The 13,447-nt window shown below is 43.6% G+C and overlaps 1 protein-coding gene across 1 annotated transcript; it reads left to right on the top strand.

Annotated features, from left to right (window-relative positions):
* Positions 1-269: 269 nt before the first annotated feature.
* Positions 270-1,232, top strand: LOC149180737 (uncharacterized). Its single transcript, XM_089413975.1, has one exon. It carries the CDS (start codon positions 270-272, stop codon positions 1,230-1,232), a length of 963 nt encoding a protein of 320 aa, XP_089270101.1.
* The last annotated feature ends 12,215 nt before the right edge of the window (positions 1,233-13,447 follow it).

Below are 13,447 nucleotides of genomic sequence, written 5' to 3'. Positions count from 1 at the left end.
GGGTGAAGCCTCTGTTCTTTTGGATAAGCTTCAAGGGAAAGCTCCAGTAAAAGCCTCAGCAAAAGACAAACGAGGGGGGGGGTTCTGTCTCTAGTTCGTATTTTGCTGCTAAAGGATACAAAAGTATTATGGCCATCCCGAATGTTCCCCCAAATCCGGCTCAATGGAATTTTATTTGGGATTCCCCCTCTCTTCCCAAAATTGATTTCTTCTGCTGGACATTAGCCCACAATAGTATTCTCACTCGAGATAATCTTCGTAGGCGCGGAATGGAAGGACCATCTTGGTGTATTCTTTGCAAGTCAGAGGAAGAAACAGCTGATCACCTGTTCTTAACCTGCCCTTTTGCATCAGAAGTCTGGAAGGGGGTTCTCATGCTAAATTCTAATAATCTCGAGCTCCCCAGGAACATCCAACACCTTTTCCAGTCTTGGAGCAAATTATCTCCGTATGGTATTTCCAAAAATATCCTCCTCAAAAATTGCTGGCTCTGGATCCCCAAGTTCGTTTGTTGGAAGTTGTGGCTGGAAAGGAATAATAGACTTTTCAGAAACGAAAGCTGCAACCCGATCAAAGTCATCACCAAAGTTAAAGCTCTTTTAGGAGAAACTCTGGATGCCAGCTCTGCCAAAAAATCTGGGAAAGCCCTGAACAGAGAAGAGGAACTCTGGCTGAATGGTTTGGTCCCAAACCATAAAGATTGTGCTACCATCGCCACCAACGTTCCCTACAATTGGGAAATCAGGCTGGAGGAGCAAGAGTTCATTAAATGGAGGTCGGCTCTGAATGAGCATTGCCTGTTTTTTGATGGGGCCTCCAAAGGCAACCCCGGTTTCGCAGGAGGCGGCGGAGTTCTTTTGTGTCCGGATGGCTCTGAGGTGTTAAGGTTTGCTTGGGGTTTAGGCAAGGAATCCAACAACAGAGCGGAGGCTCTGACTTTGTGGCAGGGGCTCTCTCAAGAGATCAAAGGCAACGTCCGTTCCATTTCAGTCTTCGAGGACTCCAGGATTATTATCCAGGCTCTGCAATCCAAAAAGAATCCTTCTCAGCTCCACTTATCAACCATCCTCCGGAGAATCAGACTTTTATTGCCCAAATTCCACAAGATCTCCTTCTATCACATCCTCAGGAATTTAAACTCCCAAGCAGATATGGAAGCCAACCAAGGCGTTCTGCGAAGCAAAAGTTTGCTGTCAGTTAACCAGGTCGATTGCTTCTGCAATATCCCCTAAGAAGTGCTCCCTGGATCCTTTGCTGCTGACTTATCGCCCTGAGTTTTTTCTCTGCTGTAAGTGCAACCAAAAGATTAATAAGAAGAGTGCATATCGTGGTGTTCTGGGACTGATGAATCCGTCTGCTGCTCTAGAGAGATCCTTTGCCTCTGGGCCCATTCAGCATCCAGCGAACTGCTACAGATCTGAAGGTAAAGCGCTGATGTTTCCGTTGATTTCTGCCGATAGTCTCCAGCAGTGGGATGTTTTCTATCTCCGATTAGCAATGTTTTGTAATAGCTGGAAAAACAGGCCCTGGTTAATTTCCAGAAAAGCGTTGTATTCACTCTTTGCCTTAACGATGGCGCCTTTTAATAAAATTAACCGTTTTTGTCTAAAAAAATATACATAATTTTACTTACTTAAAATTGGATCACATGACCTGTAAAAATTACATTTTCCCAATAATCTCCAGTCACATGACCGATAAGAATTACATTTCCCAATAACTTCCCCACCAAACTATTTGACCACCTACATTCTATTATCCCAAAACTCAGGCAATTTCGCTTTCATCAGACAATAAAGAGAGACATATAAATGGTGATGACGAGACATGAAAGAAGCAAAGAGCGGTGGAAGTAACGATATAGCGTAGACATGAGCGATGAAATCGGATCTCAAGGAGCCCACTGTCAGTCACTTACTGGAAGCTTCAGAGGCAGTGACGCCATTATCACTCACTCACTGGAAGCTTCACAGTTATCATCCTATCATTTTTAAACTAACTAACTGTATTTGTTTTCCCCTCTACTTTGCCTGCCATCCGGCGCCCGGATCTCCTGCCTGCCATCCGCTACCTGCTTTATAGGTAGAGGAGATTAGTAAATGACAACCCTAACCCTAGATAAAATTAAATAAATGCAAGCGTGGACGAAACAAATGAGTACATCTATGCAGTTGAGTGCAAGTTGAGTGAATATTATCCCGCAAAGGAATCAATTTTTTCTTAAATATCAGTGGGTATATCAAGTTCTACGTACGTGTGTTTCTTAAAACACGGAATTAAATTGTTTAATATTTCTCAGGCCCACATTTTACCATAGTTACTAAATTTGAATTTGATAAAGATAAGATACGTTAAAAATTTTGATAAAGATAAGATACGTTGAAAATTTGTATGAGAAATTTTTAATTCGATAAAAATTTAAATATTTTTTTATAACTTCAATATTTTTTACTCATTTTTTTATTATTTATTTTAAAATTTAATTTTTTTAATAATTTTATTAATATAAACCATTTTAAAATTAAAATTCAATAAACAAAATTATAACAACATTTGTTTATTAATATTTCTGCTCAAAACTACATCTTTCTCTGAACTACATCTTTCTCTGGACTTTTGTAAATAATATACATTTAAAAATTAAAAACAAAATTCCTCTTTAATTTCAAATATTAAAGATTCAAAACTTATTTTTATCTAATTTTTCTTTTCTCTAATATAAAGATATATTAAAAAGTCAAAAATATTTAAAATGTCATTTCAATATCAAAAATTCAATTTTTTTTGTCTTAGCTTTTTAAACCCTCCAAAGAAATATTGACATAAAAAACACCGAAATTTCCTCTCACAAAAAATTTCCATTTCACACTAAAATTAAAAAAAGAAAATTTCTTGTACAATTTCAACATTTTTTAGAAATAGTGTTAAAGATTAGAAAATTTCTTGTACAATTTCAACATTTTTTAGAAATAGTGTTAAAGATAAAATGGGACCCAAAAAACCTTAAAATTTCAACAATTTTCATCCATATCGTTAAAGACAAAATATCATGATATTTAAAAACACTGAAATTCTAATTGTTTTCAGCCATAGCATTAAAGATAAAATATCAAAACTCAAAAAAACCTTAAAATTCTGACAAATTTTCAACCATGGAATTAAAAAACCTAAAGTTTTCAACATATTTCAACTATGAAATTATGAATAAAAATTAAAAATTAACACCTGAATCGGGAATCGACATTAGGCGCCAATGCCCTATGGGTCGTGGACTTGGGCAAGGGTGGTCGCCCAAGCCCGTGACCCATGGGACCTGGGTGCCCAAGGCCGATTCTAGGAATCCCATTAAAATGACTAGTTTACGGCAAGGAGGATACGTCGTAAACCCCCATAATTTTGTTATTATTTACATGTTAGGAAGGATGCTAGGTTCCTTTGGGATGCCAAAAAAAACCCTACTCCATAAAAAAACGATTACATTTATTAAAAGAAATATTTTTTTTCAAAATAAAAGAATTAAAAAAAAATTGCACCGAGGCCAGGCTCACTTTCTCCCTCTCTTACACGTTATTTTGTCGCATCAGGAAAGTGACCACTAGTTTTTATCTTTCGCCATCTATCAAAGTGTTCAAAAGAATCTCCTACAAGGTGAGAACCTAAACAATCCCAAAGAGAATGGATTTTCTAGATTACAATGCCCAAAAAGCTATTTTTGATTTCCTGCGTAATTCCTTAGCCAATTTTTTGACATATGTAGACTTGACCATTAAAGTCAGTGCAAAAGTGCGTTATTTCCTACACTATGGACTACGCACATGACTCAATGCAAGTAAAAACTAAAAATTAAAGTCTAGAAGATTTGTTAGTCAAATTTTTCCCAACTAAAAGCTTCAAATTATTCCTTACTCAAGCCCGATCCCTCTCATCATTGAGCTAATTCCCTCTCTTTATGGATCTCATATCCCACCATTTATGGATCTCATCCCTTAGGAAGAGGATCCCAAACCTCCTCCTCTTGGCCTGTAAATCAAACACAGGCTAAAGGGTTGGGGAGGGCCACTAAAGGTAGGCTTATGCTGCAGAAATAATTTTAGAAGGCTTTTCATCCAAGGAGAAGGTTGGAGATCATGGGAAGAGGCTTGTGACATCAAGGAAATTAGGTTGTAAGCTTGTTCTCCTTATAATTCAATAAAAATCAATTTCTCTTTCCTAATCATGTATATTATGATATTATTTGCGATATTCCTTGATCACTTACATAGATTATAACTAGTTATTGATTCAACTTATGAGGTATGATGAATTAAGAACTTCATTTACCTTTAATTGTGTATGCTAGATGCTTTGATCCTTTCTCCATTTTTGTCTATGCAGATCTCATTTGGAACATCATGGAGAAGCTTTCGAAAGCACTGGAACGACCTCTAAAGCATTGAGGAGAATTCGACTATGGAAGGAACTGAAAGGACTTCAACAGGCACTTCGTTAAATTCATAAGTGATTCTTCACATATTACTTGTTTCAATCAATTATAAGCTAAGGAAAGGTAGCAATTCTCTTCTTGTTTGTTACAAGGTTTCATTTTAGATCTAGAGAGATCCATCTTGTCTGCAAGAAGGATTTGTCTGCCTAACAAATTGATGACCATACTAGGGAATGCCTCATTCTTCATCATCTCCTTGTTTTGATTTTTGAACCTTTTCTTAAATCCTTGTATGTGTGTCTCAAAGATATCAAAAGCTTGGATTTTGTGATTTGTTTGGTTTATTTTTATTTTTTCTAAAAAATTTCCCAAGGTACGCATTTTATCTTTAGCAATAGAGCATACATCTATGCACCAAGCCTTTAGAAATAGTGCGTATGCACACTAGATTAAATTGTTGCCTACACACATACCTAAAAAAATTTAAAATTTTACTTTTCCTTTCACTAAGTCCAGGAACTTTCATTTTTTATTCTTTATTACACTTGTTTACACCTTCAGAGATTCTTTGTCAATTTCATTAGGTGTTCTGAATTTTATTTTTGAGAAATTCTTAATTTTATTTCCTTTGGTCATTACTTAGAGGTTTCTCCCAATTTCTTAGCAATATTTGCATGTTTTTGCTTTCATTTTTTCAAAACAATTCCCCCCTCAATTGCCTTCAGTTTCTGAACTGTGTCTGAGGGTTAATCGCCTTTGAGTGTCATTACTTTTGATCTTTTGAATTTTCACCAAATTTCCTTTACTTACAATCGATTGCTTATTTAGTTACATTGGAGAAGGAAAATAGTCTTATTGTTCTTTCACTAATTTCGAATCTTCTTGTGTTTGATTTGAAAAATTTTCTTGCACGGATATATTTGCATAGTTTGAATTCTCATTTTCATAACATGAATGGCAATTGTGCATAGATTAAATTTGTATATTTTTCAAGCAAATTGTGCACGGATTACATTGCATGCTTGGGAAATTAGGGCTTTGAATTGCATTGGAAATTAGAAGTGGTGCATTCTCGAGTTGATATTTTAAAGAAGAACCTCTCTCCTTACTGTTACACAGTAATTTCTCACTGCCTTCCTGTCAATCACCCTGCTGTGCCCAGATTTCACAATCACTAAGTTCTTGCTCCCTGAACTGGTTAAAAACCCATTTTTCCAAAGTTTTGTTCATCAGCGCGTCTGTTCCTAAAATAACCGCGATGACAGGCGCTCTATAATGTATTCTGTGCGCTGCCAGCGCGGAAGAACATCACTTTTCCGCGATGGCCCACAGCGCGCCTTTGCCGTGTGCTTCCGCGCTGACATGACTGTCTCAGTTATTGAGACGCGCCGACAGCGCGGCAGTCTCCTTATAATCCGCGCTGATCCAGTTTGGGCGAATTTGTTCAAACAACTAGCCTTCCAGATCACTCCAGGCTTGGTTGTTAGCTTTGTGAATGTCGACTTCCTTCTATGGCATGTCTGTTCGACCCTTTCCAACCACTCCCCTTGAAGATAAGCTCATCCTTCCACCTTTTTAGGAGACTCCTTCTCCTATATAAACTCTCACCATTTCCATGAGCAGCTAGTTAGACTTAGCTTGGAATAGCTTGGATTGTACAGAGCTTGTAGTGCTCAGATTGCTGCTATAGGTTTGGTGTGCTAGGTGTGGAAGTGATTGATTGCTTAGGGAAGGTTGTTTTGTGCCATTTGTGTGAGAGAGAGAGTTGTTTGTCTTGGGAGAATCATCTTCAAAGGTGAATGCTTGAGATACATGCTGACTGGCCCCTCCTGAGAAGGTTACCGAAGTCAGAACATTTGGTTGTATTCTTCTCTATTCTGATTAATAATAGATGACTGCTATTATTGTTCCATTCTCGTTTGTCTATGCAATGGTTAAATGTGAATTACATCTTTTCTGACTGATGTATGGTTGCTTTTACTAGATTTCACGCTTGCGTTTGCTTTCTCTTCGTGTGTGCAGGTATCTATTCGCGGAGATCGCGGAGGATTGTGACCAGCTGAAGCGAAGGAGCGAAGGCAACATCTCTTCGTCAAACGACAGCGCAGGAATCCAAGTAGGTGCTCTTTACCTCTTGTTTAATTGTAATTAGGAACATGCGTAGCAGCATTGTGTGATTGTTGCTAGACCCCTGCTGGGCTAGTAGGGATCGCCTCTATCCGTAGAGGGGATTTACCTCTCCAACAATTTGGCGACTCCACTGGGGATCAGCCTTTTTGTCTCTTAAGTCCACTTTTGTATTTGGCTTTGATTGACCTCTTTTCGAGTTTTTGGGATTGTCTCTGTTGCTTATGAACTTTCTGGGTGTTTCTGGGAAGCATCTTTATTGTTAAAAAGCTCCTGCCCTTGGTTTGGGAAGTTTTTATTTTGGCTTTCCTTGTTTTTTGCTCTCAGCGCGTTTTAATTCCGAACAGTCGCGCTGACATCGCGACCCTGTTCTTTGGTTTTCTTTCCATCGCGCTTGTACGTCTAACAGTCGCGCTGACCTCGTTTTCAAGGGCAGCGCGCTTTATTCGTGTCCTTCCGCGCTGGCATCGCGCCCCCGCTTCTTTGTGGTTTCTGTCATCGCGTCTGTGTGTTTTATTTCCGCGCTGACCTCGTTTTTCTGAGACAGCGCGCTTTATCCCTGTTCTTCCGCGCTGACGTCGCAAAGTTGCTACAGGCCTCCCCCTGTCAGCGTCGAGTTGCTGAAGGCTACCCGCGCTGAGTCTGTAAAATTCATTTTTGACCAAATTGGCCTCCTGAACCTCTTGCTGTGACTTTCCCTTCTTCTCTCCACCTGTCTGATGACTTGTTTTTCACTGTCTGAACTCTGAACTGCTTGATTACGGAGCTTGGTTCCATAAAGTTTCGTTTTTGCTCAGTTTTTAAGTTTGCAAATACCTTCCCTTTTGCTTTCACTGCTTGGTTCGTGTTTCCATCATTACTCTTGCAATTGTCGGATTGGGTTCAGTCTCTAATCGACTGGTTGTGGCTCTCGTCCTTCGGGTGTTCGCTTTTCTCTATTGATTTCGCACTCTGGCCCTAGGACATCTAGAGGCCGTGTGTGTGTCAAGCCTGCCGTAGGAATCTTGCCCGCTTGTTTGACCAGTTGATTTCAGATTTGTTTTCGCGCTCGTTCAGTGATTGTTGGAGTGTTTTGGTTTGTGTTTCCGAGTGGTTTCTTGTCGCTTCCTCCTTGCTTGCAGTACTTGCTTGTCTTGCAAGAGCTTAGATCACATAGCTCGTGCGGAATTTTGTTTTCCTTTGATTTGGAAGTTTCGGTTGAGTGTTTTGGGAACTTTGTGTGCTTTCATTAAGTAGTTTACTTGGTGTTCCGGTTCCTCCAAATTCATTTAGGTGCTTTGTGTCATTGAAAAGAAATCAAACTAGTAACTTTGCTTTAAAAAATCGAAAAGGAAAAAGAACATTTTGTTGGTTTGCATCTTCAAAAGAAAAATTTCCTTTCCTCGCTTTAGTTGCATTAAGTTGCTTGTTTGCTTGTACTCGTTTTGTTTAAAATCCCTTGCCCTCTCATAGCTAGAATTCATCGAACAAAATGAAATTCTTTGGCATATAGATTGCATCTAGGTAATTGTGAGCGAACATACGATAGAGCTTGAAATCGAAACTTAATCTTAAGATCAACTGTAAAATGAATCTAAAAACGCATTGGAACTAAACGCAAATATCTAGAGGTCTAGGTTAGAGACGTGTTCCGGCGTCTTTAAACATAGTCACTGTTGTTTCACATTAGGTTGGGTGATTCCTCCTTCTGTGACTCGATAGTGGTCTAACACGGACTGCGCTCCCACGTACCGTCGCGTATATAGGGAGACCCCACTAGGCTCTTATCCTTTATCCATAGGAAGCCGAGTCGGCCGCCCTACGATTCGCAATGCAGTGAACACAGCATTCACGAAGATTGACCACCCGTACCCTAAAAAGTATTCTGTGGTTTTGCGAAAAGTTTGGCACACCCTCTACCTAGAATTCCAGAGCAGTCACTTTTGATCCTTTTCGGACTCCCTAAACGAAAAGGTGCCTGTGAGCGTCTTGTCACTTCGTGCTCATTAAACATTCGAAGGAGACTGGAGTCATCTTTTCGTCCTTTTCTCGACTCCTGAAACATGAAAAGGTCAATTTTGGTTCTTGAGTCTTAAAATTAATTTGGCCACGATAACATCACCTATTTTAGATCTTGTGTGCGATAGTTTTGAGTAGGGTTTTATCGTTAGTTTCCTTTAGGTTTTCTAAGGGGTCTGGTCATCCTGGCTGACCCATCAACTCCCGGTCTAAGTGATCAAGGTTCTCCATCCTCTGTTGCCCCAGAGGTACCAGTTGTAAGCGGTACTCTTCCCATTGTTCCGAGTATCCAGCCTATCAATGTACGTGCCCCAGGCGACGAAGATTACATAGAGGATTGGAATCCCATCTGGGAGCTTGATTATACCCCCCGTACCCCTCGTACCCCTCTCGGTATGTCGTCTCCAATGTCTTCTTCCCACATGGATGAGACAGCTTCCAGCACCAGTGAGACACCCGTGGTCACAGACATCGAGACCCCGATCCCGGCTTCCTCTCCCCTCCCTCCACGATATCAATCAGTGAGGGATAGGTATGCCGCTAGAACGACTTCTACAACTATATGGGATCCTAATCTTGTTGCCTCCACTGGGCCTTTTGTTTTGCAGCCCCTTAGTACACCCCTTACGATAGGGCTTAACACGCCTGTCACCTCAGTTCCCACTCAACCTACTGTCTGTGTAGCACGTTCGACTCCGGTCGTCAGTGCTGTACCGGTTTCCTCGTCTGAAAACCCTCAAGCTGGTTCCTTTGTTGGTGGAATTCCAAGATCAGGACCGTATGATGCTTTCGGGGAACCCATAACGGACCCGGATTACGAAGGTCCCTTCTTTTTCTATGATGAAAACGGTGAGTTCCTTGAGAGCATCTCAGGCCTCCCTCATCGCCCTTTCGAAGAAAACGAGGAACCCTTGAATGTCACGTACGATCACGCTACTCATATGTTCAAAGGGAACCGGGATCCTCCCAGGTAGCCCATAGGACCACCCAATCCAGGCCAGCCATTCTACGTGCAAACCCCTCAGGGGCAACCACTATATGGCCCGCCTGACCCAGGACAATCTGGGGGCCCACAAGGTCAACCTTACCAGGAACAACCCATGGGCATTGGAGGTCCGCCATATCCATATCAAAATCAACCTACTAGACAACCAGAGCAACCGTCTTTTCAACAAAGCCAGCTCGGTTTCCAGCAAGGGTACCCCTCCGGACAAACTGGCTCAGTTTACAATCCTCCAAATCAACCAATGGTCCAGCAAGGGTATCCTCTTGGGCAGGGTGGACAACCCTATGTTCAACAGGGCCAACCTACCGCCCAGTCTATTCAAATCCCTGGGCAGGGGGGACAACCCTATGTTCAATAGGGCCAACCTACCCGTCAAATCACTCATCCTTCTGGGCAAGGGGGGCAACCTGCTATACAGCAAGGCCAACCCTCTGCTCAGCCCATACACCAAGGAGGGCAGCCTGCCGTACAGCAAGCCCATCCCTCTTCTCAATCTGGTCATGCTGGGGGGCAAACGGGCCAACCGTCTATACAGCCAAACCAACCCGTTGTCCACCCTCATCGTCAACCTGGTCAAGCTGGCCAACCTCGTCGTCAACCAGCTATCCAGCCAATTCGACCATTCATTCCGCAAAGACAACCCTTGGTGGCACATGGACAACCTGGTGCCCAGCAGGGCTACCCTGCTGGCCAACCAGGTCCATATCGAATCCGACCAAGTCAACCTTCGGGACATATGGCTCAACCCCAGCCGGTTCAAGGACATTACTCCGGGCCTCAAACTCAAACAGGTTATCAACCCTCCTACCAAACGCAGCCTGCCTATCAGGCTCCGTATGGGACCCAGCAGTCATCTGGCTACCAGCAGCCCCAAGGGCAAAATCAGTATGCTCCTTATCAAAACTATCAGCAACCACAGGTCACTCCCTATCAAAATTATCAATATGGTCAACCTGTCGGGCAAGCTGCTAATACATGGGGAGCTGGGGGGCAGACACAGTGACAGCCGTCCGCATATGGCCAAAATCCATACGGACAAAACTCTTACGGACAAACTCCCTATGGACCAGGTCCATCGGGACAAAATTCCTACGCGCCAGGTCCTTTTGGGCCGGGCCCGTCCGGACAAAGTTCGTGGGGGCAACCCCAATCTGGGTGGAACCCTAATGTCGCCTCGAATCCGCAGCCACAGATGTCCTTCAACCCGCAGCTACCATTTTTGGCAACGTTGGAACTACCTGATGTGTCCAAGTTAACAAACGACCCTATTTTACATAACCCATATTGGCCATCGGTTCCAACCAAAATACCAGGTGACTGTCCAAAGTTCGACGGCAAAGCCGGAGAGGATCCTCAGGCTCATGTAATGACTTATCACCTTTGGTGCTCATCTAATTCATGGCTTGATGATTCTATCCGACTTCGCCTCTTCCAGAGGACTCTCACCGGTTCAGCTGCTAAATGGTACATCGAACTCAATCGCGGCATGTTTTCAGATTTTAACTCGTTGGCTATGGCCTTTTTAACTCATTTTCAGTTACCCATTCGGTACGAGACTGGGACCCATCTGCTCACGTCTCTAAAACAGGATACAGCAACGCACATCTCCGATCATATACATGAATGGAGAAGGCGTCGTCGCTTGATTAAATTTTGGATTCCTGATCAACTCCTGACCGACTGGTTTACCACGTCCTTTGTCCCTAAAATTGCCAAGGATATCGCAATGGGGGCGTGCGTAACTGAGGAGCAAGCAATCGCGCGAGCTCAATACCTGGACTTAGTGTACTCTCAGTCAGGTACTTTGTATGAGTATTTGCCAGATGCCCCGAGGCCCGAACAACCCAAAGCTCCACCAAAGCCTTCTCTTGATGGAGTCATCGGTTCCGTAAATTCATCATCTAAGAAATCGACCGCGAACTCTGGGAAGCAGAAACAAAATGCCTCTAATGAGAATGCTTCTCAGAGCCAATCTATTCCTGGGAATACCTCCGAGGTAAATGCCGTTCAGTCCACCGCGGCAGACAAATCCTCGAAAGGCAAAAAGAAAGGAAAGGCCAAAGAAAAATCCGGACAGCCCAAGCAGAACCCTCCTAAACCTCCCTCCGAGGAAGGAGCCAAACGGAAGCCTAAGTATCCTTGTCTCATTTGCGAGGAGGATCACTACACCAAGGATTGCCCCAGGCGGTCCGAGGTTAGTCGGCTTTTGAAAGGTGCTCCAGGGTCCCCTGCCGTGCTTAAAGAGCCTTTCCCATCCCAGCAGACGCATCAGGTGGCAGATCCCTCTCAATCCTCTTCCTCGTTCGGTTCTCAAGTGTTCATGGCTGGAACCATCCCCATCCATGTCACGACTCGAGCGAAAGATTATCCATCTTCAGCCGGGAAAGAGCCGGAGGTTCCCTCCAGCGCTCTTCCGTCCAGTTCTGGTCCCCTTCACATTGAACGGCCCAGCACCGAGACGATACCCCGACCCCCTCCCAAAGGTGTACTCAGGAAGTCATCTTATAACCCCAATGCTCGTGCTGCCCAGCATTATAGCATTGTCGAGGACTTAGCTCAGGCTCCGTCTGCTATGTCCACATTAGAAGTCCTCCAGAGCTGCCCCTCCCAGAGGAAGTCCCTGCTATCAGCGATTGGTGCCATAGACCCGGCGGATTCGGATTTAATCTCTTTTGATCTCGAGGGTTTCACGCAGAGATTGCCTCACCAGGTGGCCTTCCTTATACAGGTTCTCATCAATGGCAAAACGATCCATCGTACAGTCATCGATGAAGGTGCCTCAACCTGCATCATGTCGGTTGCTTGTTGGAAGGCTATCGGTTCTCCTGCTCTGAGCCAGTCTCCTACCACCCTAGAGGCTTTCGATGGAAGAGAATCTCGTCCATATGGTATCCTCCCACGATTTCCTATCTCTTTAGAAGGGAAAACGGTAGAGGTCGAGGTGGAAGTCGTTGACGCTAATCTCACTTACAACCTCCTCCTTGGACGAAGTTGGACATATGCCATGCATGTCGTGGCTTCCTCCTTATTCCGTGTCGTTCGCTTCCCCCATCAAGGGAAAATCGTCACGGTAGACCAGCTGTCCTTTTTTGCTTCCTCTTCTGAAGGGAATGTGCCATTCGTAGAGCATACCTCCAAATCTCTAGTGAGTGTGGGTGCTGGACTATTTAAAGATCCCTCCCTGATGGGAGTCTTTCCCCTCCCACCTCCAAATCTCGCCTCCGTTAACATGATCACAGTACGTTCCGATCCATGGGTTCTCCCTCCCTTGAATCAGGAAGACTCTTGGGGCGAGATGATGCCGTTGAGTCCCGCCGAGCTCAACTACATCGAGATAGTCGCTGCATCGGATCCACCTCCTGAACCTGCTTTTCCAAGCGGCATTCCCGATTCATATGACCAATTCCCTTGGTTGGGAGGAGAGGCCACTTCGTATCCCCTGAAGGAATCATTTCCCTCCGACGAGGCTATCATTGAGACTATGTCTCCCGAGGAGCTTCCTTGGTCAGATTACCACCATCGCTCTTCGTTTCTCCCTCCTCATCCGGAAATGGCCACATGTCTCGAGCGGTTTGCTTCATGTGTCCCATCTATCCCTCTCCAAACGCCTGTTCAGTTGTATCAAGTGTCTTCGGAAGGAAACATGGGTAACATTACGCAAACTCTGGCCATCGACATCTCTGTCAAAACAGGGGTTGTCGAAAACATTTATATTGGAGTCACATGCACTCCTGAGGAAATTCAACTTTATACCGATTTATTTCGTGAATTCCGTGACGTTTTCGCATGGTCTTACGAGGAAATGCCCGGCATTGACCCCAGTATCGTGGAGCACGAAATCCCTACTTATCCTGGCACTAAGCCTGTCCGTCAGCGTTTACGCCCAGTGCACC

Source organism: Pinus tabuliformis, chromosome 3_2 (genome assembly GCF_031772625.1).
Source record: "Pinus tabuliformis cultivar Carrire ecotype Pingquan chromosome 3_2, CPIR1, whole genome shotgun sequence".
Lineage (NCBI taxonomy): Eukaryota > Viridiplantae > Streptophyta > Pinopsida > Pinales > Pinaceae > Pinus > Pinus tabuliformis.
Note: the sequence above shows the minus strand (reverse complement) of the source record. Positions and strands in the feature narration are given on the sequence as shown.

Coding starts and splice junctions, on each gene's coding strand:
- LOC149180737 (XM_089413975.1), top strand. CDS start 270: ATGGAAGGACCATCTTGGTGTATTCTTTGCAAGTCAGAGGAAGAAACA.